The following is a 20215-nucleotide window of genomic DNA, read 5'->3' as shown; positions in this document are numbered from 1 at the left end:
AAAGTTGAAAGAGGCTACGAAAAAATTATGGGACGCGCTTTATCAATAAAGCAGCTGAAGAATAAATCTTGCTAGATGATATCATGAATTTCATCTTTTTACATAGTTTTGTTATCAAAAATTATTAAAATTTTGATTTGCCTTCTTTTGAATATAGAATCTCAAAAAATACGATAGTGATGTATTTTAATACGAGGAAGAAAACTGTATTAACACTATGCCGTCCGGTGGCACCACGTTGGTGTCATGCGAAAACTATCGGGCAAATGCCGGTGGCACCACGTTGGTGTCATGCGCAAAACTATCGGGCAAATGCCGATGACACCACGTTGGTATCATGCGATTTATGATCTTCCAAGGACCTCGAAAAATCGCCGGCGACAAGCGAAATGATCTGAGTCAGTCCTACCGGCGCCAAACAAAAGAATCCCGATTAGACGTGCGGACGGCATAGTGTTAAGTGAAACCGAAGGGATTATTTCAAAAAGCCCTGCAGGAAGTTAGGTAGTTTTCTCGTCTAATGAGATCATAGTTGCACAATTAACAAGACATTTTACTTTCAAATCCATCTTAGATTCTTTAAATTTCGTTTTAAAAGTTTTTATGTGGTATATTGCTAATTTTAGTCATTATAGACAAAATATCTTAAAGGTGACCGCTGAGGGTTTTCGGCCTTTTATAAATCTAGGATCGAATTAAAAATTTGTCTATATAGCCTCTTTAGCAAACCTATAAACAGTGAACTAAGTGAATAGAATTGGCACAGAAATTAGTAGAGATCGCAAGAAAAAGGTGCCCCATAGTTACTCCATTTCACAAGGTAAGATTGGTACAATAAAAACGTTCTTTTTTATTCCCTGATATAAATTAAATTTCAAAATGTTTAAGTCAATTTAAAGCTGAACCATGTAGCTTTCATCATGTAAGAGAATCAAAACCATATTTTCATATATAACGAAATTATCAGTGAATATACATGAAAGTTGTCCCATAGTCATCCTGCTTTACAGTACTAATGAAATAGTGCGTTAAATAAAAAATGTTTGAAATGAACTTATTTGTTCGTAAAAGAGTTAACTATCCTATGATATGCTACACAGTCCATTCTTCCTATGCTGTTTCCAAAGTTGATGCCATTATTACTAACCACTGTTTCGAAAAAGAAGCTGATAATATTACAATCGTTTGTCACGCACGTGCGCGTGCACACACGCGTGATTTACATTCTAATTTTTACTCATTATATATAAAAAATGAATTGATAAAATTTTTAAAATCCAAAAGATTAAATAGCTATCAATATATGTAAAATTGTCTCACATTAGTTCAGTTATCTTATCGCTATTTTCTATTCATTCTATTTATAATATTATATTAATTGAACTACGATTACCTCGGATTAAATTCCTGAGCGTAGCAAAGTGCGTCAGCGAGAATCAGTCTGCCCTCTGCATCTGTATTATCCACGATAATAGTCTTGCCGTTCATCGCTTGCACCAAGTCGCCCGGCTTTGTCGCATGTCCAGACGGTAAATTTTCCGTGAGCGGTATCAGTCCGACAATGTTTTTCTTCAATTTGAGCTCCGCCGCAGCTCGAATAGTAGCGGCTACACAAGCAGCACCGCTCATATCGGCGCGCATTTCATCCATCTCTGATGGCGGCTTTAAACGATCGGGTTTATTCAAGTTTCTCTTTCTCTTTATATCTCTTTAAGGCTCTGGAGTAATCTGCTAAGAATTTCGCATTGGCGACATAGTTTAGAATGATAAAAAGATGAACTAATAGAATGCGGCTCAGCGCTACAAATGGTTCAAAGTGTTTCTCCTTCTTCATCTATCTTGTTAATCCGAATAAAAGAAGAAAAAGAAGGAGAAATCTATATGAAGAATGGCGTGTTGCCAAACAACGAAATTTTTTTTGTATTCCATTTTTTCTACATGAATAGACCTTATTTCATGCTTTTTATTGGCTATTTATTGGCTGTCAGGAGGAGAAAGGACAGTTTTCATCTATTTTTGTAAGTGTCTTCTGCAATCTCAAATATTGTTTTATCCCGATATCTCTTTATTTACAAATGACACTATGCAATATTTCTCAACATGTCATTTCTAGCCTATGACGAATCTAATATGGTCATAGCGACTACTCCGGAACCTTAAGAGCAGAGGAGCGACTTACTTTAAGACTGATACCACCGGCGTCGAAGGTGACTCCTTTACCAACAAACGTTACTGGAGGTTCGTTCGGATTTTCGGCGCCTTTATAGTTGATCTCGAGGAACTTGGGTGATTCGCAACTTCCTCGCGCAACACTGAGGAATGAACCCATCTTCTTCTGTTCGGCCCAACTCTTGTCATGCACCTGGACGTCGACCCCAAATTTCGTCAACACATCCAAAACTCGTTGCGAGAATATTGTGGGTGTCATCAGATTCGCGGGCGTGTCCGCAAGTTCGCGAGCCCAATTTTGTGCCTGAGCTTTGATAATACCCATTCGCCATTCTATCCTTTAAAATAATTAACTCAATTTCATACAGACATCTTCCCGTGTTTGGGTGAGAATATAAAGAAGATACTCACTCTCCTTCCTTTCCATACAAAGATATCTTTGGTAACTTCTTCTTTTTTTCCTCATGTTTATATCCTTGATAGAGCCACGTACAAAGACCAGCTCCCTCAGCAGCAGCTTCTGCATCGCCTAATGTCTCTAGATTGATGTCTTTTATATCGACATCATTCAAAGCACGGCAACCCGCTGAAATAATATAATATTCTATAATAAAATACACGATAAAGTGTTTTGTAACAATAAAATTATAAATATCATATTTTAATTAGAATAATATGGTTTATAATATTATAAAGCGCTAAAAGCGCGAAACTAGTATCTTTATTTTTATAAATATCTTGTGTATCAAGATATAAATATCGGAAGTATTCAAGCCTAACGTCAAATTTAAAATATGATTTGGAGAAAGAGATTTGAGTAATACAGGATAACAGTTCCTACCACATCTTAATTAATGAGGATTACCTGCTGCGGCAGTACGCACGTTCTCTTTTCCTTCGTGGATTTCTTCAAGTTTATTGATACCAAGACTCTGTTTTCCCAGACCAACTACTGCGACACCGTTATAATCTGTTTCATCCAATCCCCAAAACACTCTGGCATGGCCTTTAGGGATTTTTGGACCTGCTCTGTGATTTAAAATTGATAAAAAGATCCAATCATAATAAGTAATTAATTTGCTTTAATAAATAAATGCATACGATATAAATATGAAACAAATTCAAACACAAATTTGTGAATTTATTAATTGTAATAGAACCTAAGCATTCAATTTACTTTTCTTTTTAACATTTATCATACATGTTACAGTAATTCGCAATTTCAAAATACATTCTAAAAATATACTATTCTTTATTCTAGAATATTCTTCTCTAGTTACATTTCATACATGACTACATTTGCAATTGTTCTCTTCGTGAATTATAACTATACATTAACGCACAACTGTTATTTTCTAATCTACGATAGAGTTCGTTTTGTACCAGCGTAGATACATTACAGATAGCTGTTCCACATTCATAGTTCTCACTAACAAGTTGAATTTGCAAGCATGTTACAATCTATTTAGTAGTGATTTTATATACAGTACAGTGAAATTTGTATTAGGAAATTTCAATCATTACATATATTATTTATATTGTATTATTATAATAATATAATTTTCTTATATATACGGGATTTATATATAGTTGACATAATTGTGGATATAAACAGACTTATATATAATATTTTTAATAATAAAAAAATTTACGTTAGTACTTGGGACAAAAATAACAGAAATTTATAAGGGAAAATAAAATGTACTCATTTTTTATTATTTTTATATTCCAAAAATTTATGTAAACGATATCTTTAACACAGAATTCATTTTTATATTTGCCTTTTGTACATTTTGGCACATTAGGATTTATGTCGCGCATACACATATACAGATTAATAAACTTTATATTGTTTATAGAATGAATAACTTGTAATATCTCAATCCCTCAATCGTCTCGCCCATGCAATAAAATTAATATATCTTCACAATAATTAATATTCTATGGTAAAATTTTCATATATAGCAATGAAACATTGTACTATATATGAAAGTACTTCAATCAAAATATACGCTATCTGTAAATACTGTTATCATCGCGAGAAAATAATTTGTTCTCAAGATATTGATTGTGCTTTATCAAACTTCTTTAGAAAATTATGCAGTCATAATATTGGAAAATCACTTTAAATTGAGGAGTTCATATTAGTAACCAAAGTAATATCAATACAAATTTTTATGGCTTTTGATATTCTATGAAGACTGAGATTTTACAAAAACTTAGTCAACAATCCCGTATTTAAAAAAACTATAAAGCATATTACGTTATCACGCAATCACATCCCTAATTTAAAGATTGCTCTAGGAAGAACCTATACATAACACATACATAACAATCATATATCCACATAACCTCGCTTTACGCGCTTTAAGTATATACTCATACAATTCTCTTATAATAGGTATTTACAGATAACACATTTACTCGCATTTCATTTTCATAAGGTGCGTACATCTGCATAAAATATAGTTTAATAAACGTGTTTCTATAACATTTCTGGGGAACAAACGTTAAATATTAATAATATAAAATGACGAAATAGCGCCTTAATTTGTAAATCATTGTATACAAAAATATCTCATAATTGTTATTACACAGAAAAACGATTTCTTTGGATTTAATCAATTTTGTTAAATTCGTAAAAGTTGATGTATTGGAATAACTCAATTAATTTTTGATTCAACAATACACATGCGATTTTGCTTTTCAAATGATTGTATTTTTATTCTTTAGTCCAAATAATTTATTGTTTATCTGAAAAAATTATTCCATTTAATTTTTTCAATATATTAACAAATGTAAAAATTCTATTTAAATAGTCTTAAACATTTGACATTTCATTTTTCACATTACTAGTGGTTTCTTTTTATTATTTCATCGAATGCGCCCTTTTATCTTTGCTCGTATATTAAAAAACCAGTGATACCACCATAGCCCTTAGGTTTTTAATCAAATATTGTATTAATTAGTCCAAACAGTAAATTAAACTGAAAAACAAAATGTATAAAACAATTTTTCTTTCAATCAAATATATATTATAAGTATTAATAATATGATTTAATTCAACGAAGCAAACTTTAAAATATAACCAAATAATATATCATTGAATTAGAAACAAAATTTTATTTTCTTCACATAATAGTGTTTTCCATCAAACAACATGGTTCAATCTAATGAAATAATAAAATTTTTATTTAAACAAAATATTTAATATAAAATTATATGTTCACTTGAGTCAAACGAATAAGAATACTAAATTCCAAAAATGGTTTTCTCTGTGTAATAATACGAAAAATTCATTAGTATGATTTAGTCAGTACATTTTGAACATTAGAATTGAATAAGATGAAAAAATAATGATACCAATACCATATTCATACTTATATACAGCACATAATACACAGAGAAAATATTTGTGCTCTTCAGTATATTGAGCATAAATCAGTCAGAGATCACTTCCTGCATAATATTCGCTCATCAGTTTTAATGTCGTACTACCATTCTAACTGTCAAGACACGATATTTGTACCGTTCAATCTGACAGTTTACAATCCATTGTATTATATAAATTCCTTTTACGCACCATTAGAATGAAGTATTACGCTATTTAGAATAATTTCGTCGTTTCTCGTTACTCATCCTCACACTAATTGTAAAACGTAAATAATAAATGTAATTATAAATGTAAATAAGTTTAAGTGTGAAATAGAAAAGAAAAAATAAGAGCAGAAAATATATCAAGAGGACGCAATTACTCGGAAAATAAGTTTATTTTCGTATTAATCGGCTATAGCATTATATACAGTGTCTCAAATATCAAATCAGGCCGAAAGTCAAACCTGGAGCTCCCTTTCCGTTGGGCGGGATCCAGGACCAGAGATATTAAATTCTTCAGTAACGTATAAGTAACACTTCATATATATATTAAATTATTGTTTTTTTCATTTAGATCCTTTTTTAGTCGAGTATCGTTTAACCACCCTCATTTAACGTTCATCCAGTTCTCTATAATTATTTCAAACAAGTTCTAATATTTTGATAATTCCCTGGGAATTAGCAGCTACTACAACATTGGACATCTGTCTCCAACAGACCGCGGACACGAATTCGTTCAAGTCCTCCTCCCTTCTGTCTTGCAACTCCAGTATGCTTCGTACTGCGTCAAATTTGTACGAAAACAGTTGCTTTGTCAAGCCTTTATAATATACATAAAGCGCATTATTCTCTGATCCACAAGCGACATAGTCACCATCGGTAGCGAGGCCAACGAAGTTTTTCTCATTAACATGTCCCACAAAAGAACGTAAGCAAAGTGGATTATTAATGTTCCACATTTTCAACTGAGAATCTGTGCTGGCAGACACGATTTCCTCTTTGTTAATGAATTTAACGTAAGATACGGCTTTACGATGACCCTTGAATATGCATAACGCTTCCTTCATATTACGCAAATCGTAATAGTGCACGCAGTGATCCGCAGAACCAAAGGCCAGGTGACACGAGCTACGCGGATTGAACTTCACACAACAGACATTAGCTTTTGCTTCCAATGATGCCACGGAGTAATCTGTATTTAGCGCCCACAATTTGACACGAGCGTCGTCGGAACCGGATGCGATCAACCTTGTGTCCACGTCGTTAAAGTCCACAGACCAACACCGCTTTTCATGTTCCTGAAACGCTTTAGTGCGCTGACCTGTTGTAGCGTCCCACACAGTCACCGTACCCTCATAATCCGAAGAGGCCAGCATTCCCTTGTGAAAAGAATTCCACGAAACACACGAGATTTTTGAACTTGAGACCATTTCAACACACGGATAGTGAATGTCTACAGTGTCTCGTATAACAGCTCCGTAATCGAATACTTTGATGCGTTTCGTGACACCGGCAATCGCGAAAAACTCATTGTCCTTGTCAAACTCGATGCTAGATACAATGGTGGAATTGTTGAAAATATCTGACGAATAGTTGAGTGTAGCCAGCGATCGCAGTGAATTATACCGCGAGAATTTGACAAGATTCTCGCGAAACACATCCAGACCAGAGCTCGTACTGTGTATACCACCGTGCTGCTGCGCTTCACTTTGCGACGATTGTGATTTCTGGCCAAGCAATAGCTCTTTACCGCGCGAATCGAAATAACATTGTACGAAGTCGTCAAAATGTGCGTGCAATCTTTTCCGACGTATAGCCAGAGTTGAGCCACTTGGAAATTCGTTCTGTTTCTGAGTGGACCCGCTTGGATGATTCGCAAAGAAAGTATCAGTCATGCCAGTTGCCTTATCGCTAGGTTTCACCATATTTGAGTCTATTATATCTATAAGGCCGAGCATCTCTTTCCTGATAGCAGAAACCTGCGCAGTCTCGTGCTCGCTGATTTTTTTCAGATCCTCCACTCGCGGACATTTACTTTGGACATCTTTCAAAATGCTCTCTACCTCCTCCATATCTTTCTTGATTAATGCCACCTCCTTCTGCAACTGATTTTTCTGTTCTTCCTTTTGTTGCAACAAGTGTTTCAAAAATTCGTGCAGCAATTTATTCTGCGCTGTACAAGTCTCTGCTTCGAGCAGATGCTTTCGTTGAGTCAGTACCTCTAACATCACATTCACGTCAGGTAGAGTAAGATTGGCGCTTTCCGCAGCCACAATGTTTCTCAAACCATCACACGCAGAAGACAATGAATCGGTACCTGCTGATCTACGTCTACCATCTGTTGTATAAGAACCTATCTGTGCGAGACCTTTACTTCTTGTTTTGTATTTTGATATTAGTTCATGTAATAGGAAATTCGGGAAAATATCCTGTTGGCTCAACGTGAAACTACATTTTGGACAACGATCTTTGGTTTCTAAAGACTTCACGATACAACTATAACAGAATGTGTGTCCACAACGCGTGATATGCGCCTCGTCGATAAGATCGAAACAAATTGGACACAAGTAATCATTACTCTTATCCTCTAATATTCCGGTTATCCTTTGCAACACATTTGCTGGTTGCTGCTGCTTGTTTGTCTTACCGCTACCTTCGCCTAATCCACCACTGCTCCCTGCGCTACTATCATTTCCCATATTACCATCGCCAAGAGTCGACATTACTACTATATTCTACTTGATTTCCGTTTGTTTCTTGAAGCAGTAATAATTAAGTCAAAAGAATAATTTAAGTCCCGTAGCACCTCCAATTCACATACAGAAATATTCCTAATGGGCACATTCAAGTCGTCAAGCGAGGAAAAGAATTTGTCATTAAGCAGGCAGTATTATATTTTCATTTATAAAGCGCAGCGTGTTTCTAGGAAATCCTTGTGTGGAGCAAGTTGCGCTTCATATCATGTGTATAATACCGTCTCTCAGTCTAGTCACTCCTGAAACAATCAAAATAATGCCAGTGAGCTCGCATAAGGCATAAACTATCGCTCAAGAATTCAAAATTTTCAATAACAAAAAATACTTTATGTGAGAATTTTAAAATAATAAAGGGAAAGCACTTTTGAATGTGTCAGATAAAGCTCAGGCAGCATTATAACAATTGTTTCAGGCTGGAAATGTGAATAAAATATTTAATAAACATATTATTATATTATTGTATGATAACAAAATAAAAGTGAAAGAATAATGTGACAAAGTGCGATGCCAAGTAGGCTCTCTGTAATAGGCTGTAATGGCTTTTTCGAACATGTGAAATCCTTTATCTTCATGTGTATGCTTATTAAACAAATTCTCTCTCTCTCTCTCTCTCTTTCTCTCCCTCTCTCATTCTCTCTATTTTCAAAAAGTACATATATTTTTACAAACTTTTGTAAAAATGCAATATTTTATTAATACTTAGATATATTGTAAATAAATTCATATTGTCTATGTATTCAGAAATTGTTGATCAATATTGTATTTTGTAAAATTGATGATAAAGAAATACTTTCGTTTCATAACACAATATTTATGTATGTAAGAACCTCTACAACTATTAAACATATCTGATAGCTATATAAATAATAGCAATATAAAAGAATATCAATTAATTTTGTTGACAGCAGGAACAGCTTAATACAGAGAGAATAAAATGATTCCTCAATTTTAACTCAATTTATATACTTGAATTTAGTAAACTTTCATCTTAATATATATTCTAGAAGAGTGCACAAGAAAGGCAGTGTTAAAAAGTAACATCCTGCAGTACAATAGTGTAACCTCTAAAATCACACAAAAGCAGAAAAATATTGTTAAATAACATTAGTAAGTAGCAGCAGTAAAAGTAACTTACAACAGGATATATTTCCACAATTGGCCTTTAATAAGTTCATTATATCTGGCTGCCGTCGAAGTAAGTGCAACTTTATTCTCGTCGTCCGTCTCGTACACACCGAGCACCAATCCCTTCTGCCAAAGAATGCAAAATCGTGTTCAAGAATGTAATACCTCCGACAAATGAATATTTTCAATAATTTGGAGCAAGATCAACGATAATCGAACAATAAAAGACAATTGTCATTTGCAGGAAGGAATCACGACATATATTCATACTCAGAATGTCGTAGATATGGATAGTAATCGACTGCATCGATGTTCACTGTAATGTTAGATTTTTTTCCAAAACTTGACGAAAATTTTGCATTTTATCGTTTTAGCAATAATGCCGAATCAATCAATGATACAAGCAAGTTTCCGCGATTACCTTCATGGTTGATACGCTGGCAAATGTACGTAAACGTGAATTTCCGTGTGCAAATATCTTAGCTCTGATAAGATACAATGCCATAATTCGTTCTCCGCGAGCACATTTAGACATATATATGTAAAGGTGCACAAAATATATATATCGTCAGTAGATACAATTACGAAACCAAATGAATATATGACGCAGAACGGTAACTCTAGATCTTTACGACAATCGGATCAGACTTCCAACGTATCGCAGAAAGGCATCCAATCGATAATATAGAAAATTCCCTAGACTAATCCGATTTAGGTTGCGCTCGGAAACCTCGCATGCGGGGTGTTTTTGTGATTCCGGTGAGAATATGGAGATAGAAATAACAAAAGGATATCCCCTCACGGCCTGGCTAAGCTATATATGTGATACTACTATATGGCCAGAGTAAGAGAGAAGTCCTGTCTCATAACCACGGTGCGGGAAAATATTTTCCTCTCTTTTTGTATGTATTTTGAACGTAATGCGCATGCATCGGATTGACGTCTCTGCCAATAGAAAAATAAAATATATTTTTGCGCAAGTGTGTGTGTATATATATATATATTAGGTCTACCGGAAAGTTCTGTCCGTTTTTTAATTAAAAGAAAATAATACATTTTCAATACATTTATTAATATTTACTGAACAATATAATTTCCATTGTTACTAATGAAATACAATGGTAAAAAGAGACAACCATATATGTTTCAAACGAACACGTTCATACGTGTTGCAACTTCAGATGAAATTATCGAATACAACTTTCTGGTAGACCTAATACAAATATACTTATACTTATTCTCTTTATTCAAAGTAATTGTAACAAACAGAACACTCGTAAACTTTCAGGAATTCTCAAAATATTCAACTGACAAGAATATATATATATATATATATATATCATTTCCTGTTTTCGCTTCTGAGACGGTTCCTTCTTAAAGTGAAAATACACAGTGCGTAATAGAACTGCAAAATAGAGAATGCGTCATAAAAGCAACCAATTAGCGTTATTCCGCTCTTTTCTATCACGCAAATTTTGTGCTATGTTTACATGGTACGTCAAAGAGATGTGAATGACGCATCTAAGATAAATATAATTTGGAAAATAACTATTACTTTAATATTATAATTACTTAATAATATAATTTCTCTAATTATAAAAACAATTTATTTTACTTTATTTTAACAATTATTTATTTTACAACAATTTATTTTACTTTATTTACTATCACTTTATTTTAATACTTTGCTTATTAAAATGAAATATAAATTCTCAAATTGTAAAAACAATTATCACTGCTTTGGCTTTAATGTTTTTCAATTAATATTTACAATTTGAAAACAATTCTTTAAATTGCTTTAACGCATTTACGGTCCTTTTTCCGCATCGTGTGAACAGGGTACACTGAAATCGTGCGTAATGCGTCATTGGCCGGTATTTATAGTCGGGTCTTATATTTAAAACTGCCTTAAGTTTATCTATAGATGCTTCGTAGCTAATGAAATAAGCCGTAGAGCATCTGAAGATAAACTAAAGACTGTTTTAAATATAAGATCTGACTATGAATACCAGCCATTGTCCCTATATGATTGACAATTATATTATACATTTATTGATATGCTATCTATCCCGAATTTTCTATTCCGCAGTTTTATTACATACCGTGCAATTTTACCCTTATAGGCAGCGTAGGGCGACTGATTATATAGTAATGTTATATATATTGGATACACAGACGTAAGGGGGGAGTAGTTAGCATCATATTAGTGTGACCTATCGAAGCGCGACATTTGAAATAGTGATGAAAGCAAAAATAGAAAAATTCATAAATAATATTTATAAATTACACACACACACACACAACACACATGTTTATATATATATATATATATATTTATTTATTTATATTGTATATATAACATGTTATGATAGTATATGATATATTATAATAGTAATGAATATTTTGCTATGCAGTATAATATGAACATGCTTCATCTGATTGTGGCCTTTTTATGTATCGATTAATGTAGCTTGCAATCAAAGTTGATACTCGAGAAATGATTCTCGAAATAGTAGGTTGTTAAATTTATATTATATCCCTTCCAATAAGCTGTAAAAGTAAAGATAATATATTTTTTAAACCTTACTATCATATTATTCAAATCCGATTTTATATATCATGCACCACTATTTAATACAAGTATAATTAGATTATAATATACTTTTATTATTACTAACCTGAAAACTTACCGATGAATAAAATCGTAAACAAACTAATAGTTTCATAACGGGTGATACTGGCAAACGGTTATTTTATTTTGCAAGTTCTTCGTCCATAAGTAGCAAAAAACCGGACATTACGGAATCTTTCATGAAACAGAATCTTCTTTTAAATTTCCAATCGTTGTAAAAGTGAAACAGATTTTGTGTGTAACGGGTATATCGTTTAGGAGCACGTATTTGTATTTCATTTTCTTCTTCTTCTTCATTTGAAAAATTAATATCTTGAATTTCAAGATTTACAGGATTTTATAAATCCATTATTTCACAATGAAGTATAATTTTCACTATAGCTCATTACACTTATTGCTCAAGTTTTCTTCGAACACGTCTTGGTCAAGATTGTCTTGTTTGTCGATGTATACGTTAAATAAGATGATCTGAAATGATTATGGATACATAAATAATAAGATAACCTTAATCCTATGCTTACGACGAATAAGAAACATTTATGAAACACATTAAGGCGTTCTAAAAAAAATCATCTTGGATTACCTTATCCAAGGCCATACCTTTGCCTTTAGATTTTGCTCAAGTCTGCTTATTCTTCAACTAGAGAATCTAGAGAACGCCTTAAGACGAAACTTAAGGTAGTCTTCGAAATAAGATTCGACCATGAATATGGGCCAATGTGTATTATCGCATCGTGGGCTAGAGAGAATCTAGAATAAGTGAGGCAGATTCGCTGGAAGTCCGCCATTAGGTGGGTAACTCTTGATGACATGCGAAAAGTTTAATTTCCTTAAACTTCAGATTCCGATTAATATACATATGTGTACTTGTTTAAATTATTTTATTATAAAATACAGTTAAAAAATGAACTATTTACTGTTTTACATTGGTGGAATTATTCACACACAATAATATTTTGCGAATATATTATAGTATTACAAATGGATATAGACAAAATTAAAATATTAGTAATACAATAAAAGAAAATTTGTTACATATTTTTATTTTGCCATAAATTTATGAAATGTTATTTATGTACAATTTATAAATGTGTACAATACAAAATTGAATGGAGTACGAGATTAGCATAGTCGTTTCCCAAAGCTAAATATTTTCATATGCTCGTGTCTTCTCGTAGAAGGCAACGGCAAACCTCCGTCACCAATATTGATTATCCATTTTACTCTTTATTCTAGGTCTTCAGGAAATTTGTACATTTTTACACTTTTCCTGTTATATTATGACAACCCTTTGCTTTACAACCTGTCATCTAATCACAAAATAATGTATAATTTATGACAGAGAATGTTTGAGTAATGATCTTAACATGTCTGTAATATATGTGTGAATACGTTAACACATTAACGGCGGGCGATATTTTGTGTGATCATAAAAACTTTAAGGTACAGTCGAGCTAAATTGTTTTACTACGACTCCCGCCTTTAAGCCGCAGTCGAGCTAAATCGTAGTACTACGACTCCCGCCCTTAATGTGTTAACTCTAGAAAAGTAACTCTAAAAATCCATGCGTGAAAAAGTAAACCCCTGTAAAAATTACAGGGCTATTAAAATTTAATTTTTTATGAGGTTATGGTGATGAAAATGAAATATGTTTATAATTAGGAACATTTTATTGTCATTTTAGACTTTTACAAACATTTTTCAGTCTTGTGTTATTTGAAGAGGAACAATATATGTAAGAAAAAATAAAACGCAACTTAAATAAAATTCTTCAACACAAACTTTAATGACATTTTTCAATACGAACTTAAATAAAATTTTTCAAAAGAAACAAAGAAACAAAACAAAATATTATAAATAAATCGAACAAGGCTAAAATTATTTGGTGTTATTACAGACTTCATCTTCATAGATCACAGTTACTTGCGCAGTCTTCAAGTTCATCTCGCACAATATCTTGGATGGCAAAAATGATGCGGTCTTCGAGATCAATTTTCTCCAGCTTGTCTAACGACTCTTCCAAAACCTCTTCATTCTCAGAATCTATCCGCTCTTCAACTTCCAAGTCAATGATGTCATCTTGTTTTTCTTTTGCTTCCAACTCTAACAATAATAACAAAATTTCTTCCTCTTTCACTACATTCCGTGCCATTTAAACTGTAAAAAGTAATCTGTAACATGATTAAACTAAAGTAAAATTTTATTTATTTATTTATGCGCAATGATGCACGAAAGCGTATACCTCCGTAAAAATTACGGGCAACATCAAACGGAGGAGTATATACCTCCGTGATAATTACGATGGAAAGTTATGCTACAGGATAAACGCCGTAAAAAATACGGTGTAATTTACTGCTGTTGGAACCCCACGCCGTACCGGCTGATCGTTGACCCATGCCTTCGCTGGACATGCAACACTGAATGCCGATAGGAACATTTCCACCTCCATAGCTCCTTCCTCCCCACCATGCGACTACAGAGGCCCGACAAACCAACCAACGTCCACCAATGAACGAACCCGTAAAAATTACGGGGGAATACCCAACTAGGGTTAAACGCACTTCATGATTTTATATGATGTATTCATATATTAATATTATATAATATTATATAATATTACAAATATATTTTTATAAATATTATTTTTAATACTCCTGCGTCATCTAACGTCCAGTTATTCCAATGTATCATAATATGCATTCGCAAATACGTCCGCAGATCCGTCTTGTAAAAAGTACAAAACATGTAAAGAGTACAAGTACCACGAACACTATTTATTTTATATATATATCACATTTGCAGAAACTGCCTACCTAATGGCGGCACCAATCAAAGAAGAGAACACGATCCGTCTCTCAAATTGGGTTCGGGAATTTATACTGTGTGCACACCAGCTGTTCTAAAACATCACTCTATGGTGTGCTTTTGTGATTATAGTGACTGAAGTCACGAGAGCATACTAAACAGTGATATTTCCGAACATATCCTGAATGTTTCAGAATACATGGTGTCTAGTGGTGTGCACAAAGTGTGGATTTCCAAACGCAACTTCACTCTCTTTAGATTTTCTCAGGCTAACGGGACCCTCCCAATTATCTCACCTCGGGAGCTGCAGTACTCACAGTGGCAATATGGTTTTTACCATAACTATTTATGACATTATTGTGGAATTACATGCTGTCGCAGTACACTGCACGCTAATAAAGCGAGGTCTACAATGAGAATTTAAACTCTAAGCCTTAAGAAATTGACCAATCATAATTGATTATTCTTCTATAATTCGATTGTGATTGGTGAATTTCTTAAGGCTTAAGGCTTAAAGTACTTATCGTAGATTAGGAACAATTAACGGAACTATTTTTCATTACTGCTAGTACTGCTAATATACAGGATCTTCCACTAAGAGATTTTATTTTAAATTAATAAAAAAAGGAATAAGTTTTTGAAAACGTTAAGATAAATTTATTCTCAACCAAAGTACAAATTGTGTGATTAAACATGGAACATAATATCATCCCAATAACCGTCTCGACTTTTCTTACAAATAGTCATTCTTATGAGGAAATTTTCTATCACGTTTTCGCACAATTGCGGCTTAATTATGCCAATAACAGCTCGAAACTTTAAGTGCTTGAATTGTTTGTGGAACATTTGTGTAAATCTTATCTTTTATAAAACTTCAAAGGAAAAAATCCAGAGGTTTCAAATCGTACGATCTGAGCGGCCAATTGAAGTCTCCATTACGCGAAATGACACGTCCAGAGAACTTCTCACGTAAGAATGCGATCGTGTCACGGCTTGTGTGGCACGTAGCCCTTGTTGAAAATAAACATGGTCTAGGTCCAGTTCTTCAATTTTAAGCCAAAGACAGTCTGTCAGCATTTCTCGGTAGCGCAAACCATTGACAGTGTAACCATATTCATTTTCGAAAAAATATGCCCGATAACGCCGCGAGCCCAAAAACCGCACCATACTGTTACTCGTGGATGGAAAGATTGCTCGCTAATCGCTTTTGGGTTTTCAGTGCTCCGGATGCGGCAGTTTTGCTAATTAACGTAGTTTTGAAGGTGGAGATGGGCCTCATCGCTCAAAATGATTTTCTTGAAAAAATCAGAGTCAACCGCTTACATTTCCAATACCCAATTGACGAACATACGACGTTGCCCATAGTTCGTCGGCTACAATTTTTGTGTCAGTTGGATTTTGTAAGCATGTAGGCCAAGATCGTTGTGCAAAATGTGATGCAGGCTGGTTTGTGAAATGCCCAATTGCTGCGAAAGTCGCGCAATAGACAAACTAGGATTTTCCGCGACATTTTCAGCCACAGCAGCAACGTTTCCGATTGATTTGATTGGCAAAGCACAGGTTGGGTTTTTAACATCGCTAACCTGGCCGAGACGTTTAAATTTATTAATTAAATTCACAATTATTAGACGAGAAGGTGCTTTTCTGCGACCGAAACTGGTACGGATTTTGTGAACTGTTTCCGCGAAATTTCCATTGTATTTGTAGTGAGTTGTCACTATTTCTATGCATTGCTCAAGCGAATATCGATCCATTATTATTAATCGCACAGTTTTTACTCGACAACTGTCAAATATGACAACTCCATCTATAACATGTATAGAATGCCGTGAGAATGTATAGAAAGGCCGATATTCATAGTCGGATCTTATGTTTGAGATCACAGATGTATAATAACTAAACCGCGCGGTCTCAGCATCACTTTTTGTTTGTCACGTCAGAAAGTAGAGAGAGATAGTTGCTGTACTAGTTCTATTCCGTTTTTTCTAAAAACGTGTAATGGGGTAAAGAATCCTTTCATAGTGGGGTTGAAATCTCCAATTTATATATTATCAGACGAAGATAGAATGGTACTTGCACAGAAATTATCTCTTTCTAATATTTAATGATTCTTCGGCTGAACACGCAGTCTAGTTATTACACGTATGTTTTTAAGTTCATCTTCAGATGTTTCGTAGCCAATGAAATGAGCCGTATAGCATCTATAGATAAACTCAAAACGGTCTTAAATACAAGGTGGGCCAATAGTCATTTAACCATTTAAAAATGAAATAACTTTTTATAATTATATATAATTATAAACTTTTATAAATATAATAGCAAGAAAGTTATTTAATTTTTAAATAGTAAAGTGACTTTTGGCCCACCCTATATGAAGTTCGACTATAGGTGCGTTCCATTTAACGCTCGCAACGATTGCAAGCATCATTCTATCCTTGTTTCTCTTGAATATTAAAGTCAGAACGATGCTCGCAATCGTTGCGAGCTTTAAGTGGAACGCACCTTATGAATACTGGCCAAAAATATAGAATCTTTTAAGTTTGTTCTATAATATATATATGTCGTTGAATGTCGGAACGCAGCCGATGTTCCAATGAGGGGAACTATCTTTCGAAAAATAAATTCTTTCAGTGGACAGATATGACTTATTGTAGACCAAGCTTTATTGAATATCGAATCCATAGAGATATAAGAATAGAGGGAACAAGGGATATATGCTACCTGTATGTGGAAGTGATAGAGGTCAAGAGAGAGATGGATGCCGAGTGTCCTATCTGTCTCTTTCTAGTCGAGCGCTGTGATTGGTTGTTACAATGAGCCGCCAAGACGACCACGCGACGTCAGGAGGGGAGAAAGCAGACTAAAATTTCATTTTGTAAATATGCATGCACATGTGTGTAGAATTAAAATTCGTTAAATATTCGAACGTTAACAAAATAATAATTGTACGCGATTTGTTTAAAAATGAGGCATTGTTTGAAATGCAAGGCGGAGTCTTATCCTGGATATAACCGCAGTTTTCACTCGTAAGAAAGTACAAATACGTAACCTCAAATAATTATATGTTATTTTTTCCTATATTTAAAAAAATATGTAAATGTGTAGGCTACCGAAGGATGTAGATATAAGGCGTAAATGGTTGAATATACTTCAACTACCTTTGTATTTTGAAGTGAAAACAGCATATATTTGCAGTGATCATTTTAGCAATGACGGTTTCTTTGAATTGGAGGGAGAAAAATGTATAGCTATATCGTCGTTGGCGCGGCAGCCAATCCCAGCGCGTGACTAGAAAGAGACAGATAGGACACTCGGCATCCATCTCTCTCTTTACCTCTATCATTTCCACTTACAGGCTTGTTCCCTCTATTCTTATATCTCTATGATCGAATCATTGGACATTGGAGGCAGTGTGAATCTTGCATTATAAGACTGTTGATGCGCGTGCGTGAAAAGGGGACTCATCTAGCGACATCAAATTGGACACTACTCGTGTTCTTATTGTAGTTATTATTAATAAACCGTCATCACGTCTTTCCAATTTGCATCTTTTGGGTGAGTATCGTACATATATATATATATATGTGTTATTGAATTTGTACAAAATAATGTAACAAACTGAAAATAGTCCAATCTATACGACCAAATATGCATATAATTGATTGATTAGCTCTTGAGCGTCATATTGATTTGTATACATTTTGCTTATAAGGTATTGTGATATTAAAAAATTAGGAATATTTAATATTAATTCATCTATAAAGTGAATACGAAAATGTATTTCTATTTAAAATTACCATTGTATCAATCTTAACATAGTTTGTACATAACCTGTGTTATTACGCAGAATGATCCACTTATCAAAGAATTTTTTTAAACGATCTATTTGTGTTTTATATTTAACGAAAGAGTTAATTCAATCTTATTATCATATGGGTATTTAATTAAGACTTACATATTGAATATTGAAGATATAAATTATTATATTTAAAATAACTATAAATTTAACTATATAAAATAATGCAAATTAAAACACTTGTCTATTTTATGGTCAAGATTTATTGTTGAGGGTTAAGCCTATATACAATATATTGCAATATTTAGTATTATTCATCATTTTAGAAATAATATGGTACGAGGTGGTCGTGGAGGAATGATTAGAGGTGGTCGAGGTGGCATGGGACGTGGAATGGGGTTTCCACGAAAACAATTCTTACCACGTCACCCATTTGATTACACATTATGCGAAGCTGCTTTTCCACGTGTTAAACCTGTTTCGGATGAGTCAGACTTTCAAACAGCTCTTTTGAAGAAAAATACTGATATGTGTCCTACACCTAAGGAACAGACTTCAATTTTGAATCTTGTTACTAAACTGCAAAGTGTACTGGATAATTTGATTGTTGCACCAGGAACTTTTGAGGCTTGCGTAAGTATATGTTACATTTTGTTATACAATTATATTAACTATTATTAATACTTTTATTTTATATTTCTAGGTCTAAGCTATATTAGGCCTTTTCCTTATTTCCTTATTTCCCTTCCTAATATGTAATTTAAGATGTAAAACTTTGCCAGAAATTCTATTAGGTTGTTACAAAAGTTTTGTCAGTTTCTTGTGTGTTTCTTTGCAGTTGATTTTCTACTAATCTTTGGTGGTATATCAAATTTGTGATTAAAAAACTGGTAGAATTTTTGTAACAACCTAATATTTTTTTACATTGAGTCTATAATATGGTTGCTGATAGTTGAAAAATCATAACGTTGCAGTTCAAATTGGTTCCCTTGCAATTCTAGCGACTATGATTATCATTAGTCACTATAATTTAAAATGGAGCAATTCGAACAGTTGCGACTTTACGACTCAGCGACCGCATGGTAGTCCTACAACTCTTTCTAAAAGAATATGATCTCCTATTATGTAAGACTTGGTAGCACTAAACTTCAATTAAGCTGAACGACAATTAACTTACAGGATTGCAACTGAAATTTCTGTTCTTCAATTTTTTTTGCAACAGAAATTTCCGTAAGAGTCAATTATCGTTTAGCTTAATTAGAGTTTGGTGTTACCAAACTTTACAAGGAGAGAGTTAGATCTTGTCATCACGGATTTTGCTCAAATTGGAATGTTGTAGTACTAAGTCTCCACTAATTGATATACAAGTAAGACGATGCAACGTTCAAACATTCGCGAAAAATTTCAATTTAAAGTCCCTTGCGTGCTGTAAGGACATTTTACGTTTGCATGTTTGCTAGATAGTGCATGTCTATTAAGTTAGTTCCCCCGTTTAAATAAAGTTATAATATACTTGAAAATTAAGTGCCAATTATGTGAGTACTAATTTAGTGTTAG

The 20215-nt window shown here is 33.5% G+C and overlaps 2 protein-coding genes across 2 annotated transcripts in view; both read right to left on the bottom strand.

Moving 5' to 3' along the window:
- Positions 1-10032, bottom strand: part of LOC106749501 (cytosol aminopeptidase-like) — a 29187-nt gene extending 19155 nt beyond the window's left edge. The window contains exons 1-6 of the mRNA XM_014629006.1: positions 9847-10032; positions 9436-9551; positions 3035-3198; positions 2581-2755; positions 2180-2507; positions 1394-1662 (exon numbers count right to left, since the gene is read on the bottom strand). Of these exons, the coding sequence (XP_014484492.1) occupies positions 1394-1662; positions 2180-2507; positions 2581-2755; positions 3035-3198; positions 9436-9551; positions 9847-9960 (1166 nt within the window). The 5' untranslated portion in view covers positions 9961-10032. The remainder of the gene's footprint in view (positions 1-1393; positions 1663-2179; positions 2508-2580; positions 2756-3034; positions 3199-9435; positions 9552-9846) is intronic.
- On the bottom strand, positions 5348-8533 carry LOC106749500 (E3 ubiquitin-protein ligase RFWD2-like). Its single transcript, XM_014629005.1, has one exon. It carries the CDS (start codon positions 8265-8267, stop codon positions 6186-6188), a length of 2082 nt encoding a protein of 693 aa, XP_014484491.1. The 5' UTR covers positions 8268-8533; the 3' UTR covers positions 5348-6185.
- Positions 10033-20215: the final 10183 nt, after the last annotated feature.

The sequence above is a fragment of the Dinoponera quadriceps genome, unplaced genomic scaffold (assembly GCF_001313825.1).
Source record: "Dinoponera quadriceps isolate SergipeBrazil2010 unplaced genomic scaffold, ASM131382v1 scaffold3882, whole genome shotgun sequence".
In the NCBI taxonomy this organism is placed as follows: domain Eukaryota; kingdom Metazoa; phylum Arthropoda; class Insecta; order Hymenoptera; family Formicidae; genus Dinoponera; species Dinoponera quadriceps.
The sequence above is the reverse complement of the archived record's forward strand: the minus strand, read 5'-3'. Positions and strand labels throughout refer to the sequence as shown.